At 37.5% G+C, this 18076-nt stretch overlaps 1 protein-coding gene across 7 annotated transcripts in view; it reads left to right on the top strand.

The window, feature by feature from the left end:
- The window catches only part of LOC126365733 (multiple PDZ domain protein), a 2074088-nt gene that overhangs the window by 934556 nt on the left and 1121456 nt on the right, over positions 1-18076 (top strand). For all 7 annotated transcript variants that reach the window (XM_050008182.1, XM_050008180.1, XM_050008184.1 and 4 more), the window contains one exon: positions 5388-5589. In XM_050008182.1, coding sequence (XP_049864139.1) covers positions 5388-5589 — 202 coding nt within the window. The remainder of the gene's footprint in view (positions 1-5387; positions 5590-18076) is intronic.

Raw genomic sequence — 18076 nt, 5'->3', positions numbered from 1 at the left:
TGTGGAGACCAAAGAAATTAATGTAGATTAAGACCAGATGAGAGGGTAGAACCCAGTTCCCACCTGCAGTGTTATGAGAAACTGGTGTCTGTGGGAAAAATCCAGATGGCATTTGTGGTGAAACAGGCACCGAAATCATGACTCTTATGTTTTAGAGCATGCTCTGCTACAGGATATTGAGTGTTGCCAATAAACATTGTCTTATCTTTGCCCATTCGTCCTAACTGAAAGCTGGCAGTAGTCATACCATTTTGGGAAGTAGCGCCAGTCCCCAGCATGAATCCGCCCGGTGGATTAGTGTTAAGGTCTGGTGAGCTGCCAGTCTGTGGATGGTTTTTAGGCAGTTTTCCATCTGGCTTGGCGAATGTGGGCTGGTTCCCCTTATTCCGCCTCAGCTACACTATGTTAGCGATTGCTGCACAAACAAGTTCTCCACGTACACGTACACCACCATTACTCTACCACGCAAACATAGGGGTTACACTCATCTGGTATGAGACATTCCCTGGGGGGGGGGGGGGGGGGGCATGGGGGGTGAACAACACAACAACCCTGGGTTTGGTGTGGGGCGATGGAGCGATGGAGGGGTGAAGTGGACTGCGATAGTCGTTGCGGGGTTGCGCACCACTGCGGCTGCGGTGGGGACGGAGCCTTTCCATCGTTTCTAGGTCCCCGGTTAACATAACATTTTAGAAGACTAAACAGTGTTTACTTAAAAGCTGGTATATGGCATGCATGCATCATTTCAGGGGTGGTTCCCTGTTTGACAGTATAGGTTTTGCCAGTTACAAGGCTGGTGTAGTTGGTGGTAGAAGGGAGCATAGGAGAAAATCTTAAAGCAAGGATGATCACTGGGGTGGGAGCCAAAGGATAGAGAAATGATTGCAAAAGGAGCATAGAGTCTGATCAGGATATTGTGGAGACTGGAGGAGAGAGCGGGGGAAAATGTCAGATAGAATAGACCTCAGGACATTATTTTAGGAAATCATAGTCCTGTCAGAGTAGCTGATGAATAGATTAAAACCAGTGTAGTACTGAAACTTCCTGGCAGATTAAAACTGTGTGCCGGAACGAGACTCGAACTTGGGACCTTTGCCTTTCGCAGGTAAGTGCTCTACCAACTGAGCTACCCAAGCATGACTCATGCCCCGTCCTCACAGCTTTAATTCTGCCAGTACCTCGTCTCCTACCTTCCAAACTTTACAGAAGCTCTCCTGCAAGACTTGTAGAACTAGCACTCCTGAAAGAAAGGATATTGCGGAGACATGGCTTAGCCACAGCCTGGAAAAGATGGTGTACTGCTGTAAAAAGTCTGTGTCTGGACAAATACTATTGCCTCGAATGTTGAGGCAGTGTGGGAAGGAAAATTTGATATGGAAAGGACGGCAAGTGTCAGAATGTTAGTACTTTTGCTTGTTAGTAGGTTTAATTTGAAAGTTGAATGTGACCTTCAGTGAGGAAGAAATCAACATCAAGGAAAGTGGCATGCGATTCGGAATAGGACCATAAAAAATTTAACTAGGAGAATTTATTTAGAGATGTTAAAAAGTTTTAACAGGTCAGCCTCACTGTGAGTCTGTATGGCAAAGATGTCATCAGTGTATCTACACCAAACCAGAGGTTGGCCATGCAGGGTAGCCATGCAGTCTGAGGTTCCTCTTCATGGTTCGCGTCTCAGGTGCCTGGTCACGGTTCGCACGGCTCGTCCGCCATCGGAGGTTTGAGTCCTCCCTTGGACATGGATATGTAATATGTCCTTAGCATAAGTTAGTTTAAGTTAGACCAAGGAGTGTGTAAGCCTAGGACTAATGACCTCAGTAGTTTGGTCCCATAAGAACTTTGCACAAATTTCCAAAAATTTCCAGAGGTTGAAATCTTTATGGATCTCATGAAAGGGCTGGCATAGAAAGGAGCCATCTCGGTTCCAATGGCCACGCCCATGATCTACTGGTATGTCTGTCCCTCAAAGGTGAAGTAGTTGTTCGTAAAGTTGAGCAGAAAGGATGTCATAGGTTTGGATTCGGACGGGTGCGATTGAGGTGATGTTCAGCAGCAGACAAGTCATGTACATAGGGAGTGTTGGTATAGATGGAGGTAGCATCAGTGATGCCAAGCAAGGTGTGTGGTGGGAGTGGGATGGGCACAGACAAACTAGAAAGAGGTTGTTGTCTTTAATGTAGGAAGGAAATCTTTGTACTGTGGGTTGTAGTTGTTTATACTAAGACAGATGTACATTCAATGGGCACTTTGAAGTCATTAATTAAGAGACAACCAGGGTGACTGGATTTATCAGTATTAGTAAGAAGATAAAAGGAGGGAGTATGTGGTTTGTGTGAGGTAAGAAATTCTATGGATTGAGGTGGTTGTCCTTGTGAGGGGCCTAAGGTTATAAGAAGAGATTGCAGGTCAGTGTGTATCACAGGGAAGGGATCTTGATGACAGATGCTGTATGTAGAAGTGACAGAAAGCCAGCATAGGCTTTCACTTACATACTTCCATTGGGCAAGTACCACTGGTGTGGATATCTTGATCGCTGGGAGGGCAATTATAAAGTCATCGGTTTTTAGAGAACAAAGAGTGTGGAGTTCTGCAGAGGAGAGATTAGTGTAATGTTGTAGGGAACTCAGAAAGGGTTGTAAAGAATTGCTGGATTTTAGGAATTCCTGGAAGGCTTTTTAGAGGTTTTGAGGTTTTGGTGGTGGATCAAGTTGGGATTGTGATCAGAACTATTCAGAGCAGTGTTCAATGTCAGGTTTTCTGTTGGAAAGGTTATGCGACAGAGTTGCAAACTGATATTTCCAGTTGACATTTTATGTAAAGGAAAGTAGGTTCTTAACCAAAACAGCATGATTAAGTACAGGTTTGGGACTGAAAGTGAGAGCCTTGGATAACACAGATAATTAAGGTCAAAGGTTGTCTGAGAAGAAAGTTGAGAACACTGTACTGTTGTGGCTGGTTCTTGTGACCATGTTTTACCATTTCTCTGGGGAGCAGTGGTGAAGGTTTGAGGATGTTAAGATTGGTCAAGCTCAGTCTTTAGAAGAGGAGTGGTGGATGATGGTGTGGCTGTTCAGGGAGCCAGAGATGGGCAGGAATGGGAAAACCACCGTTGAGGTACTTTAAGAGAAGGTAAGGTAACCTTGGCGTGGCCTGTTGTTGCAGTTTGTAGTTGGTTTGATGGATGGTACCACACAAGGAAACTTAAGAGGCAGGTAACTGCAGGATTTTAAAGAAGGAGAGAAGTCTGGTATAGTGTAAATAGGCAGAAATGGCCCTGAAATGAGGTTCATTCCTCTGGAGATTTTGCCCACCATACCTAGAAATGCTTTTCATCCCCCTTCCGAGCCGAATCCTTGCAATATCATTGTCAGAGCCTAGGCTCTTTCTGCACCTACTTCTCTAACCTTTAACTTCTGCGTCAGCGACCATCCCCACTGTAAGACTTTCCCTATGCACCCTCCCACCACCACCACCTGTACCAGCCCTATAACTGGCAAAATACATACTATGAAAGGGAGAGCCACCTGCAAAGCGACATATGTCATGTAATAGCTGTTATCTAAACACTGTTAGACCTTCTATATTGTCGTGACTACCACAAAGCTATTGAGACGAATGGGCATAGACAAGGGTGTATACTGACAACACACAGTGGCCTGTTGCAGACCATGCTCTACAACACGACAGTCATGAATTTGGTACCTCTTTCACCACATGCGTCATCTGGATTCTCCCTCTTGACAACATGACATCAGTTTCTCAGAACACCACAGATGGAAACTAGTGTCAGAATATCTCCTTGGTTTTTGTCATCCTCCAGCTTTTAATTTACATTAATTTCTTCAGTTACAGCATTTATTTTCAGTAAGTATTCCTTTCTTATTTTCTATGTGTTTCACATTCTAATCTGTCTATTCTTCTTCCCCCTCTCCTCTTGCCTCACACATCCACCTGCTGAAACAAACCAACCAACCAACACCTCCACCTGTCTGCCACTTATGATACGCTTAGCTTTCTGACCTTAGTAAGCCTTTAACAATGTTTTGACACTAGTCTCTGCCTCAATCATAACCCTTCAAATTCTGAGCTATCAGGTTTTTTAAACTCTCTTGTGGTACAGTCCCCAACAATAAGTCTTTCCTCCTCACCCTTTACAGTAAGTCTCCCCTGACCCGGAGTTCTGGGTGACTTTACCTTAATTCTCCCCACTTCCTGAGCCTCACAGTTCTTTTTTCATATTTTTTACTTCCTGTTCAACCCTTTTGTCAGAAGAAGGTGTCACTGGCTCCTAAAGCTTGCAAATGTTCATAATTTTTAGATATTTTCCCCTGCAACCACTTGGCATGTACATTTTTTATCTGTTCAATTGCACTAGATTTTCAAAAAGTGATTATTTTGGCTAAGCATGTGAATCATAGTCATGATACTAGAAGAAAATACAACATGCACTCTGTGCATACAAACTGGAGTGTGGTACAGCCACTGTAAGATTATTAATGCCTTCCTTTTCAAATGAAGTGTTTAGTGGATGACGAGTTCTTATTTAAAAAATGCCAAGATATTCCTATGGCAAGGGTCATTTTACACTGTAGAAGAGTTCCTGAGTCTCACTGTGTAGTATCCATGTACCTGTAACACTCAGATACTTTCTCGGTTTCTTACTTGTGTGCATGCTTATTTATTATTGTAAATATATGTAAATAATTTTATTTTTGAGTACAAGAATGTAAGTTGCAGGTTCTTCAATATGAGATATATTAGCATTATTTACACAACACCATATAAGGTAACCACAACAAACTTGTAAAACTGACGTTGTTTCATGTCCTGTGACATATTCACAACGTGAATCATCAGAACATGAAATAAATAAATGTTTCATTTGTTCATTGACTTTCTGTAATTACACTATGTTGTGTCTAAAACATAATGAACAGAGTTAACGACTATAAAGTATGCCCATTAAATGCAGGATAATTGTTTTGTTGCTGTAACTGAATACAATAAAGAAATAAGATCAAGATTGTGATCAACACACGCTGAGTGGGATGCTGAAATAGCACTGCATTACAGATGATGATGTGTCATACTTTGTGAACTATCCTGTGCTGTAAGTCAAAATACCAGTGCCAGAGAGCCTGCCACAAAGAGGATTTTAACTAGTTAAATTGGTTCATGGTTCATCCTTTTGCTACAATTCAGTGAGTGTCTCCATCAAAGTAGACTTATATGAATGACATCGTAAAATTTTTCGTCATAACTCACAATATTATTTTCAACATGAATGTTAGTATTTTTATGCAGTTGTACATTTTGTGTTTTAAATTTCACTTTGTCATTCTCATTTATCTTTTTTGAGCTAAATTCAAAATTTTTTTTTCCAAAAGGATTGAGCATTGACTCAGTGGACAAGGGTGTGAATGGAATGCTTGTGGTGTCTGTGGCACCTGGAGGTGCTATGGCGAAAGATGGTCGCATTGTTCCTGGAGATTATCTGCTATCTGTGAACAATGAAAGTCTTCGCAAAGTTACAAACTCACAAGCAAGAGCAATCCTACGGAGAGCGCAGCTTCTTAACACTGATATCAGGTGAGTGCCTTTATTAGTCATGGTTTTATGGGATAATTGATGCTGAATTAATTCATTCCCAAGCATTGCTGTCTTACAGCTTATGCATGCCACTATGCCCTTTAGCAGCTTCTTTGGAGCTACTTTGTGCTGTAACCCCTCTGCTGCTTGCAGATGTTGTGTTCTTTTTATATTGCAATGTTCTGCACAGAATTCCCATTATAAAAGTGCTGTCATATCCATGCATCTCATTCTCTCTCTCTCTCTCTCTCTCTCTCTCTCTCTCTCTCTCTCTCTCTCTCTCTCTCTTTTTCTGCCTGTTGTGTTTTATTATGCTGGTAATTTCATTTCTATCTTCCTCACGTGTTATGAAAATAAAGTTATTCTGGTCTTCTATCTTTCCTTCTTTCATCTATCTGCCCTTGAAGATCCTGTCTGTAACAGATTACCTCTTGATAAAACTTCAAAAACTAATCTTCCTTCAGTTTTTCCTTTGCAGATCCATATACACAAATGCTTTGGATCTACTTGATTCAGTATGTATCCTCTGTTCCCTGTACGTTATGTGCCTTCTTATTTTATCATTGATCTCTCTTCCCATGCTCACTGCATCAGCATTTCTGTAGCCAGCTGTGATTGATTAAAAATGTATGTTTTCCATATCTTTCTTCCCTTAAGAAACAACTGTATATATTTCAGATGTTTTGGTTTCAGTGTTTTCAGTCACTGATAATGCATCTTTCTTAAAACTGAATATATCACTTAAATCCATATTTCTCACTGTCAGTTGGTTTCTAGAAGCAGTGTTAGTGGCAATGTATACTAATTTGTCTGTGCTCACTGAGTAATTCTTACTTCATTGTAGTATGGTGAGATGGCTTGCCAAACTCTGTTTGCAGTGAAAAGATGTCAAATAGGCTGCTGTAGTAGGAAGTCCAAGATACTGATTTTATTCTTGTTGAGATATGGCACACATGGTGCAAATACTAGTGCAGTGGATATGTGGTATAGTCAGTGAAAGAAGCTCCCCGACAGCTACAGTGTGCTTGGTATGGCTGCTTTGCTTGGTTACCTCAACAATCATGTAAAATGATTTTGTGTGAATCTCAGTGGGAACACCTCAGTTCTGTTGTGGCTCCATAGATGACTATTGCATTTGTCTGCAGTGATATGTGATTCACAAATGAAAGCTGGCAACAGTGCTGTGAGCTATCAGAGATCTTCTTTCACGAACTCTACTATCGACAGCAAGAGTACTTTCTGTAACAGAAACTCAGCTTCTTATCTGCGTGAAATAGAATTAGTTCCTAAGCAAACTAAGAAGAAAAATGTTACTGTCATTTAAATTTACTTATAAATTTATTCTTCTGAAATTCACATATCAGTTTGTTTGAAACATGGCACTGGTGTTTCTTAATGAACAAGTTGAACAAATGAATAATTTTTTAATGATAGTAAGCAGTGATTTTCTCTCAGTTGATGTGACAACAGATGATAGAAAACATCTGTATTTTTTTGGTTCCAGCTACTTTTGAATGCTGTAAGATGATGATGTTGTGTGGAAGTTGTGGTATCAATCAGTACAAGGAAATTATATTTCAATTAATTCACTTTATTAAAAGTGTGAGCAAGCTTTAAAATAATTTGTCAATTTTACAATATATTGCATTAATTTTAGTGTTTAATGGACTTAAATCTGCAATCACAGTAGAGACAGAATACCAAGTGACAAAAAGAATGCACTGAACAGTTCTAATAGTCTCATTAGTTTCATTTGAGTGAGAATCTTTTCCAAAATCACATGAGGAGACGTAGTATGCATACAGTTTTCTGAAATTACAGACTGATAGAAGCAAATTATGGGGATTATAATAGCTTATGAATAAGAGACACACAATCTATCTAATATTCGAAATAACACATTACTGAAATATTACAAATATTTAATTAGAGACTTTGTTGGTGTGTTGGTGACAAATCACCTTGTGACAAAAAATCTCTGGTGAAAAAGTGTGATTACTTCAATGTCAGCTTCAGTAGTTAATTGCATTGGAAACATCTGTTGGCTTTATACCAAGTGGAGTTGAACATTCCTGCCTCCAAAAACCATGAATATGTTCCCACCCATGACCTATAAGAAGATATCAGCAGTGACAGCTGTATGGTTGTGATGTAACATATCACTTTTGGTAAAGTGATGTGTTACCCAACATCTATGTAGAAGCCAAATGATGATAGCCACAGTGTCTGTAAGGTAGGACGATGATGGAAATTTGGTTATGTGTTCTGGTACCTGCTGTCTAGGCAGTTATTCCTTGCTATGATGACATGACTTGGAGAAGTAGAGAAAGCCATTGTATAAAGGGGTGCCTTGACAGTGGTTCATTCTGTCAAGCAGATTTATACAGAACTGTCATTAGTACTGCCAGATTCAATTTATGCAGATCAAATGTATGAACATTTATTGTGGATGTGGTGTTCCCATATGCCATCAGATTAGTGTAACTGTTGTTGGAAAAACTACTTTCTGTCATTTAGTAGAAAGTGAGAATTGATTAAAGCTTCCAGGTTCCAGCATAAGAACAGCTACAGTGGCAAGTAAATAATAATTTACGTGGCTCATTGGCCTGGACCAAATCCTTCAATTAGACACCACTTTAGTAATTTGCAGGTCACTAATCTACTCCACTTATTTACTGGAGAACGGGGATCTATAGTTCAACATGCGATCCAAACTATGTGTCATTTCTGGCCACTCTTGACATTGTTGAGAGGTGAAAGCTAGATGAAAACATTTCAGTAAATGAGGTTCATCTGTCTGACATTTTGCCCACTATACCTAGAATAGCTTTTTGTGACTCTCTCAATCTGTACAATATCCTTATCAGACCATATGCTTCTCCTGCACTCATCTCTCTACCCTATGGCTTCTACCTCTGTGAAGGTCCCCACTGTAAGACTTGCACAATTCACTCTCCTACCACCACCTATACCAGCTCTGTAACTGTAAAAATGTATACGATCTAAGGGAGAGTCACCTGTGAAGTGACACGTCGTATACAAGTTGTTATGTAAACACTGTTTGGCCTTTACATCAGCATGACTGTTATCAGGTTATCGGCTAAGATGAATAGGCATAGGAAGAGGGTGTCTACTGGCAACACACAGTATCCTGTTGCAGAGCATGCTCTACTACATAACAGGTGCAGCTGCCTGTTACACCACACATGCAATCTGGATTCTTCTTCCCTGACACCACTTTCTCAGAACCCCACAGGTGGGAACTGGAGCTACAACATTTCCTGGGTTCTCAACACCCAGCTGGCCATAATTTACATTAATTTCTTTGGTCTGTGCATTTCTTCACAGTAACTATTCCTTTCTTAACTCTTTTTAATTTTCTTCATGTTTCATTTTCTGACCTGTCCATCTTCTGCCCTCCCAACCTCACCCCCCCTCCCACCTCTATCACATACATGCAGTTAGATTATTGTGCAAGATGTTTTGACAGTCATCTCAGTCTCACTTATTACCCTTTCTTCCACCTTTAAAATCTCAGGTTTTCAAATTTCATCCAGTGTAGTCCTCAACAACATTCTCACTACACCCCGTAAAGTCTCCCCTGACCTAGGGTTTTGGGCAACTGTTGTGAATTCAACCCCTTTTCCTAAACCCCATCAGTCCTCTTTCTTAACCTCTCTTCCTTCCCCCTCAACCCTACTGTCAGAAGAAGCCATTGGCTCCGAAAACTTGCGAACTTCGAAACTTTTTATATATGTGCTTTCTTGCTGCCGTATGGTAAGTAGATTTTTATCCAATTACATTAAAATTTCTGACTGGATTGAATATTTCTTGGTAGGGAGGTAGCAGCATATGATCTTGAAAGACAATTACCATTTTCTACCTTTGCTCTTACAAAATCTCACTAATTTATACCACAATCAATTGATTTTGTCTGTTTGCTATTTTCAAGTGTGTACCCCTATACTCATAAGTTTACACCATCAACTTTTATGGGTGTATACAAATGTGCATCTGTCAGTGTAATAGGTAACTGCTGTCATAGTAAACATAAGTAACAACAATATTTCATGCTACTCAACACATTAAAATAGCATTAATGCTGTAGTGACATACATCAGTAACCATAAAAATTCATAATATGTAGCAAAGAACATTTCTCTCTCCAGATTCATTCACCACTGTCAACAGTGTTGAATCAACTTGGATTGGACCATGTTCTGTGTGATATGCTATGAGTTTTTAAGTTTATATATGTATGCCTCTATGGCGGTAATCTTATTCTAAAGCAGTGTCAAGTATGGAATGTTCTTATCAGTCATGTTTACTATGACAACAGATATATACTAAAATGACATATGTACATTTCTATAAATTTATAGTCAGCGACAATGTAAGTTTATGAATATAGGAGTACACATTTGAAAATATCAAACAGCCAAAATCAGCTGACTGTGGTAAAAATGACAGTGATTTTAAAAAAGCGAGGATGGCAATGGAATTGTCTTTCAAGGTAAAATGCTGCACTCTCCTTACCAAGAAATTCTCAATCCAGTTGCAAATCTAGTCCATAATAATAAATTGTATGGTAAATGGCAATCAGTATCCCTGCATTAGCAATCAGTACATTTGCAGTCAAAGAACTTGTATAACATAGTGTCGCGCCATAGTTCATGTTTTTGTTGGAAATGGCATTTATGTTGTGGAAATTTTACCACAACATGCCTCAGTAGTTTAGAAAATAATTGTAACTTAGATTGCATGGGATTTAAGGAATTTTTCAGCTCTGTACACTAATACTAACTGATACCGGTGCTCTACATGAGTGTCAAAACTTTGTCCTGTTTCTTTTGTTTGTGGTGCTGCATAAAGCCAGAAGAACCATACCTCTTCTGCTCTTCACTGCTTCCCACAGCACTTGTGGCACAAAGTTATGCCTCCTCTCTACTCCCTTTGCAGGTCTCCCACTTTCTCCATTTCTTCACCTGAAAGTAGGAAAACAAAAGAAAGAAGAAAAAGAAAGCAGTAGTATGGTTTTAACGTGTCTGTAGACTGATTTACATAAAAAATTTTGTACAAGTATCTATGCTGGCACTGTGTTATTAGTTTCAAAGGGAATTGGATAATCTTCCTGTCTTCTTCCTTTCTCTTTCCTTTCTGCTTTAAAGTGTCTGATAAAGTGTACAATCTACAGACATCCAGAATTCCCATCAAATATTTATACTGAAGCAAATTTTGTCTTGATTTAATAATCACTTAAGGATTTCGATATGTCCATGAGTAGTTATTGTAGTAATCAATTATTCACTCTGTGTAAATCACACATCAGTTTTAAATAAAATGGGAGCAGTGAATAGTGGAACTGCAGTGCTGTGTCTTGAAAGCCATTGCAGAAATGTAATTTTACACAAAATTATGAGATAGAATTGTATAATATTTTGGGAGTATTTTCCTTTTGATACTTGTAACCTGACTTGGGAGTTTCGTGTCTGAAATGTTGGCATGTACTGCTATTGATGGATGTAAAGTAGCTACTCGTGGAGAGCTGACCATGCTAGAGATTTGCTAATGCCTTCATCAACTACAATTCCTCACACCCTTGTTTCAGGATTATTTCAGCTCTTCACAATGACGATTCATCCATATCTGCTCTGTAGGCTAAAGTTTGCAAGCTTTACTGGAATAATTTTTAAATTATAATACAAAGTCTATTTCAAAATTATTTTTACTTTTAGAACTGTGATGGTAAATTTCACGGTTTGTCCGGAAATCACTCTTACTATTAACCACAAATGCACTTAGGGCACAAATGTATTGACATATTATGAGTGTCAGAATCTGGACATCCTGAAGAGACTTCTCCAAGATGTTCAGCTATTGACTCCACACAATATTATTATTGCACCTTGACTTCAGATGCATCTCCCATAAGACAGAGTGGAAGTATATAAATTATGCATTCAAAATGAGACACTAGATTTTCCCAGCAGACATTCAGACGCCATTCTGGATGTGAGTGTCAAAGTGACATTATATTTCAATATCAGTCCAAGACAACACCATTCAGTGACCTGCTATACTGAGGTGCAATTGCATCTTTTGCTCCATTTATACCTATCATCCCACTCCTAATCTGTATCTTGGGGCATGCTGGTAATCCTGTCTGCAGGTCAACACAGAGACAGATTTCTAAATACAAGGAAGGTGTATCTTAGTTTTTTTGTTAACTTGTTTGTGTGCTGCTGCCACATCAGTATGTTATCCTACACGATGTCCAAGAGAATGCCTAGGAATTTCTCACATGAATTTTCCTTTATTCTATGCCCATCGGTCTGTGCTTCTGATACCAATATATCACTTTTTACTTGTTTGGAATAGTTCAGATTGATTGTATGTAAGATTCAGACTTCAGATGTTTACTGTGGACCTGTTGTATTATGAAAAGAATAGATTGATACGTATCATGTAGTGGAGATGTTGAGTCACAAATCGGCACAACAAAAAGATGGTCAAACAAGTAAGCTTTTAGCCAGAAAGGCCTTCATCTGAGTTAGATAACATACACACATGGGGGATAAACAGTTTAAATAAAAACAGGATAGAAACTTTCAAAATGTGGTACTAAAGAAGAATGCTGAAGATTAGATGGGTCGATCATGTAACTAATGAGGAAGTACTGAATAGAATTGGGGAGACAAGAAATTTGTGGCACAACTTGACCAGAAGCAGGGTTCAGTTTATAGGACACATGAGACAGCAAGGGATCACCAATTAAGTATTTGAGGAAAGTTTGGGGGGTAAAAATCAGAGAGGGAGACCAAGAGATGGATACAGTAAGCAGATTCAGAAAGATGTTATTCAGAGATGAAGAGGCTTGCACAGTATAGAGTAGCATGGAGAGCTGCATCAAACCAGTCTTTGGACTGAAGACCACAACAACAAAACACACACACACACACACACACACACACACACACACACACACACACACACACACACACTCGTGCAAATGCAATTCACACACACCTGAGTACGGTCCCTGGCTGCTGAGGCCAGACTTGACTGTTGTAAGCTTGTGTTATGTGTGTAGATTTTGTATCGATATGTGGATCAGTTTTCTTGCACTGCTCTTTTAGCGGTGAAATAGTTTAAGAAATGACCAAAGAAGTGTTTTCTATGCCTGTATATGACAGATATTAAATTATTGTCTGGGTGTGAGTTAAATAACCAGTTTTTATTCTGAAATAGATAACAAAACTCATGGTTGGTATTTGTAATTGCTAATTTTGTGCTGTTGTAAGAAAGCAGAGTGTCAGAACTGTGACTTATACCTATAATTTTTCATTATATGGTTCCCTTGTAGCTCAGTCAGTTCTTCCTTGTGATGATTTGGGAGGGTAGACAATTTAAGTTTATGGAACTTGTAGTTTTCTCTATCTCCCAAAGTACTTCAAGTTTATGGAAGATGGTAATGTAAAGTACTTTCAGTATCCTTCATTATGTGTCCATCATCCAGGACTGTACAAAATATCTTGCATGTATTATTCTAAGATTGGAGGATGAATTGTTCAGCTGCTCATGAATCTGCTGAAGTGAAATACAGGTGCTTGATGAAGCTGAGATAGTCATGACTAGGCATATTTTTATGTTGCTATGTAGAAATGTGCCAATATATTAGTGGAAGAAAACTGTGCAGTTCAACTGTGCCATACATAATTTCTGCTGCTGAAACAAGTCATTCTTACTACAACTTTGTATGAAATCACAGGACAAGGTACAAGTTAGTTACAGGATTCCTACTAATTGGACTGTAATTCACAATAACTTTTTGAAAATACTGTACTGACTTCTGAATGGCGATGTAATTGAAAAAAAAAATACCATTAGCAATACTGTATTAAAATGAGCTTATAGAAAACTAAAGTGGATAGTAGAACACATGAAAGAAGAAGAAGAAGAAGAAGAAGAAGAAGAGAACCTCTCAGTGTCAGACCTAAAAGAGAAAAGAGATGCTGCATACAGACTATAATAATGGCATGACTAATCATGTTTAAAGAAGGAAGTTGAACACAACTAATTTTGATATGTGTAGTACATGATGGAGATGAAGAGTGAAGGCAAAGCCAATTTCATTTGTATTCATTTCTTTAGCACAGTCTTTAATGCAGTTCATTTTTGTAAGTAGTTACAATAATGCACAGCAAGAAGTTTTGTATCAAACCTCTGGTGTGTCTTTTTCAGTAATGTTAAAAATGGAATGCTGAAGTATTGCTCATGACCAGCATTTTAAAGATTTAGAATCAACTGCTAGTTACTTAGATCAATTCATTTTTTCCTATAATTTATTCAGTGAGTGTGCTGTTCTGTCAAGGTACAGGATTTCCCTGTGGCTAATGCCATTTTATTCATAAGTGGGCTCTACACCATCTATTGATTGCACTGGAAAAGATTAAATAGGTTGCATTACATTTTTTGACATTTGATTTTGTGATGAGATGGTAAAAGTTTATGAAGTATTTTACATTACGTAGGATGTACGTTAGCTTTTCACCTTAAATGTGAAAAATATGTTATGTCATTTTATTGCTATCTGATTTTGATAGCAATTATGTGAAATGATCTTTGTATAACAAGCCAATTCAGTTGTTAAAATTTCCAGCCAGTCATCCATGGCTGCTAATTCTATGACATTTTTAAATATTAATATTATAATTATTCTTGCTTCCCAGATAAAGAACACACCTAATTGTAATGTATTTCCGTTAGTCCCAAGTAAAAATGAATATTACTTTGATTTATGTGCCTTTTACTAATTGATGGCGTGGATGTTTTTGTTTGGAGATAAGTTGTTTTACTTATTTTTTAATGTATATGTATGTTTTTGGTAGGAGGAGGGGGATGGAGTTGGAATTAGAATTTTGGTTTTACTTAGTTTTGCAGATTCATGACACTGTTAATAGAGCATGCTGTTAGCATAGTTTTGGATTATACTTTGGAAAAAAAAAGAAAAAGAAAACTGCCATGCAACCATGATTGTGGGGAAATCTTACTTTAAGGTGTTTAGTTATGAGGCACAGAAAATGTATGATGCTAAATTCACAAGTAATATTTTATGCTGAATTATAATATTATTCAATGATTAAAAACCATTCTTTATTTGTTGATAGAACTCGTATAATAGTACAATGGTTGCATACGTAGCTAAGACTGTGACATGAATACAAGTGCCTGTTTGTTAGTATTGCTAAAATAGAGTTTTTATTTGAAACATTGCATAGAAGATTGGAGAACTGAAACTGTACGGATAATGAATAGTAAACACAAAAATTCACACTATGAAGCCAAAGCTCTTCATTCTTTGTATTTTTCTCATTAATTGTCCTTCTTGTATCTTTCTTTCAAGATTGCACTGTATGCTGCAGAATATTTTTCTGAATTGTTATGCAGTATTCAGTATTTTTGAGTAGTATATATTTTTCACATGCAGTTCGTGATATGCTGTAATTACTAAATTTCCAAACTGTATAGAATACTCAGGACTAATTCACAATACTGAAACATTTGTGTCTTGTGCTCTGACACTGGGAGCCACTTTAGTCACCTCTGAGCTCCAAGAGAAGCCATACTGAACTCTACATCCAATTTACACATCCCAGTAACCTGATAAAATAGGATTATGCCTGCCCTTCCGTCTTCCTCGTGTGTCGGTGGCAGTGATGTCAGTTGCTATTGCTCTGTGACAGCAGTTGCTTTCAGCATTCTCTCTCTGCTGCCTTTATTCCACATAACATGTGTCTCCTTTTTTATTCCCACTGGAGTACGTGATTCAGGTAGTTACTTGATATTGGATTTTTAACTGTTGTGTAAAGTGTGACTGAAAAACTCCACAAACAACATTTTTATTAATTCATTTCTAGAATCAAACAGTAGAAATAGTTTAGAATACAACAAAACACACAGAATTACTCAGAATTGGCCTGTATCATAAAGAAGTCTGTGCATTTTGTGTCACAGCAATAAAAATTTTATATGCTACAAAATTGATTACCTTTTGAAAACAATATTATTTAAATTGTAATATTTTGGATTCTAAATGTTTTCACTAAATGTACATCATAAAAAACAATACACTTCCTATGGCTACCAGAATTAAATTACACAAAAGTTACATACTTCTACAGATACAATGCTCTCACATTGAAATGTTGTGGGGAAACTTATTTTCTGGTGACATTTTTTCTGTTATGCTTTTATTTATTTATCCACCTGCAGATAATATATATTGCAATGTTATTGCTAGTGTGTAAAAAAATTACACAATGCTTTACTTCAGAAAAAAACATTAAACCAAAAATGTGTTCAATTCTTCATTGATTAATATTTAATACTGGAGTTGTCTGCATTTATTTCAGTATGGCATACATTTTGAAATAAAAAATAATTTCCCACCTTAATACAAAATAGTAGCTAAACATACGTAACAGTGAAATCAGTAATATCTAATCTCAATTATGTATTGAAGCATTTACTCAGTACAGTTTGTTACTATTAAAGAATGAATTGCATTGTATTATTTTTTTATTTGAAAGATTATTTTGCAACTTACTTCTTCTCTTTAGATGAACACCATCTGTATGTACAAAATTTCACATTAGTTTTATAAGCATAGCAACATAATTCTGTACTAAGCTTTCTGCAGACACAAAGAAATAATTAATTAAATGTATTACTTGCAGTGTATGATTATTGACATATTCTGGAAGCATAATTGGTTTAGAAATAATTATTTTGCTCCACAACTTTTACTTCAACAGTAAGTTTTCCAGTTTGTACTGAGCAAGGGAATGATACACAAGTTGATAGGTTCTTCATAGACAAATCTGGAAGTAAAGAAATAAATGTTGTCCCTGGCACTGAATGCATGCTCGGATAACAATAAAGAATTAAGAAAAACAACATAGCACCACACAGCACACAGAAACTTCCATGGAATTCAGGCAGACTAACTATGGAGAAAATTATGAAATATTTCCAAGCAATATAAATAAAAATTATATTGAAAGGAAATATAAAATAGGAAAAGAACACACCATGGATTAAAGTAACTTGCAAACAGAAAAGGAAACTTTATACATGGAATAGGTACGACAAATAGAAATCCTGTTGTTTTTGTGCACTAGAAAAATTAATCTAGTATAATACAGACAGTTATTAAAATGTCAGTTACTGCACTTTAACTCATAGATTAGCATTTCAGCAGCATGAGGTACAGTGAAGTGACGGATAAGATCACCAACCCCACAAAAGCAAATCATCGTGACCAGTTGAATGTGGCTTGCCATAAATTTCCCTTGTGCCAACCTCATCAACTCAGAGTAGCATTTGCGACCTACTTCCTCAATTGTTTGTTGGATATATTCCAATATCTCTCTTACCTTCCAGTTTTTACCCTCTACAGCTCCCTCTAGTACCATACAAGTTATCCCTGATGTCTTAACACATGTTCTGTCATCCTGCTCCTTCTTCTTTTCAGTGTTCTCCAAATGTTTCTTACTTCACTGATTTTATGGAGAACTTCTTCAGTCCTAATTTTATTAGTCCATAAAATTTTTGACAACTTTCTATAGCAATACATTGCAAACGGTTCAATTCTCTTTTTTCTGGTTTTCCCACAGTCCATGATTCTCTACCATAGAATTCTGAGCTCCAAACATACAGTCTCAGAAGTTTTTCCTCAAATTAAGGCTGGTGTTTGAGGGCAGGCTTCTCTTGGCCAGGAATGCCCTCTTTGCCTGTGCCGATGTGCTTTTTATGTCCTCTTTGTTTTATTTGTCATGTTATTTTGCTTCCAAGATAGCAGAATTCCTTAACTTCATCTACTACATGGTCCTCAGTTATAAAGATAAGTTTATCATTAATCTCATTTCTGTTAGTTACCATTACTTTCATCATTCTTCAGTTTACTCTGCATCCACATTCTGTACTCATTTGACTGTTCATTCAATTCAGCATATCCTATAATTCTTCTTCACTTTCACTGAGAATAGCATTGTCATTTGTTAATTTTGTGAATGATATACTTTTGCCCTGAATTTTAATCCCACTCTTGAACCTTTCTTGTTTTTCTTCCATTGCTTCTTTTATGTATAGAATAGGGTTGAAAGACTACAGCCCTCTCTTACACTCTTCGTAATCTGAGCATTTCACCCTTGGTCTTCCATTCTGATTGTACCCTCTTGATTCTTGTACTTATTGTGTATTATCCATCTTTTCCTATGGCTTACTCCTATTTTTCTAAGAATTTCAAACATCTTGCACCATTTTACATTGTCAAACACTTTTTCCAGTCCAAGGAATCCTATGCACAGTCTTAATTTTTGTTCAGTCTTGCTTCCATTAATCATGACAATGTCAGAACTGCCTCTCTGGTGTCCTTACATTTTTGAAAGCTAGACTGATCATCATCTAACAGATCCTCAATTTCCTT

The sequence above is a fragment of the Schistocerca gregaria genome, chromosome 4, assembly GCF_023897955.1.
Source record: "Schistocerca gregaria isolate iqSchGreg1 chromosome 4, iqSchGreg1.2, whole genome shotgun sequence".
In the NCBI taxonomy this organism is placed as follows: Eukaryota; Metazoa; Arthropoda; class Insecta; order Orthoptera; family Acrididae; genus Schistocerca; species Schistocerca gregaria.
The sequence above is the reverse complement of the archived record's forward strand: the minus strand, read 5'-3'. Positions and strand labels throughout refer to the sequence as shown.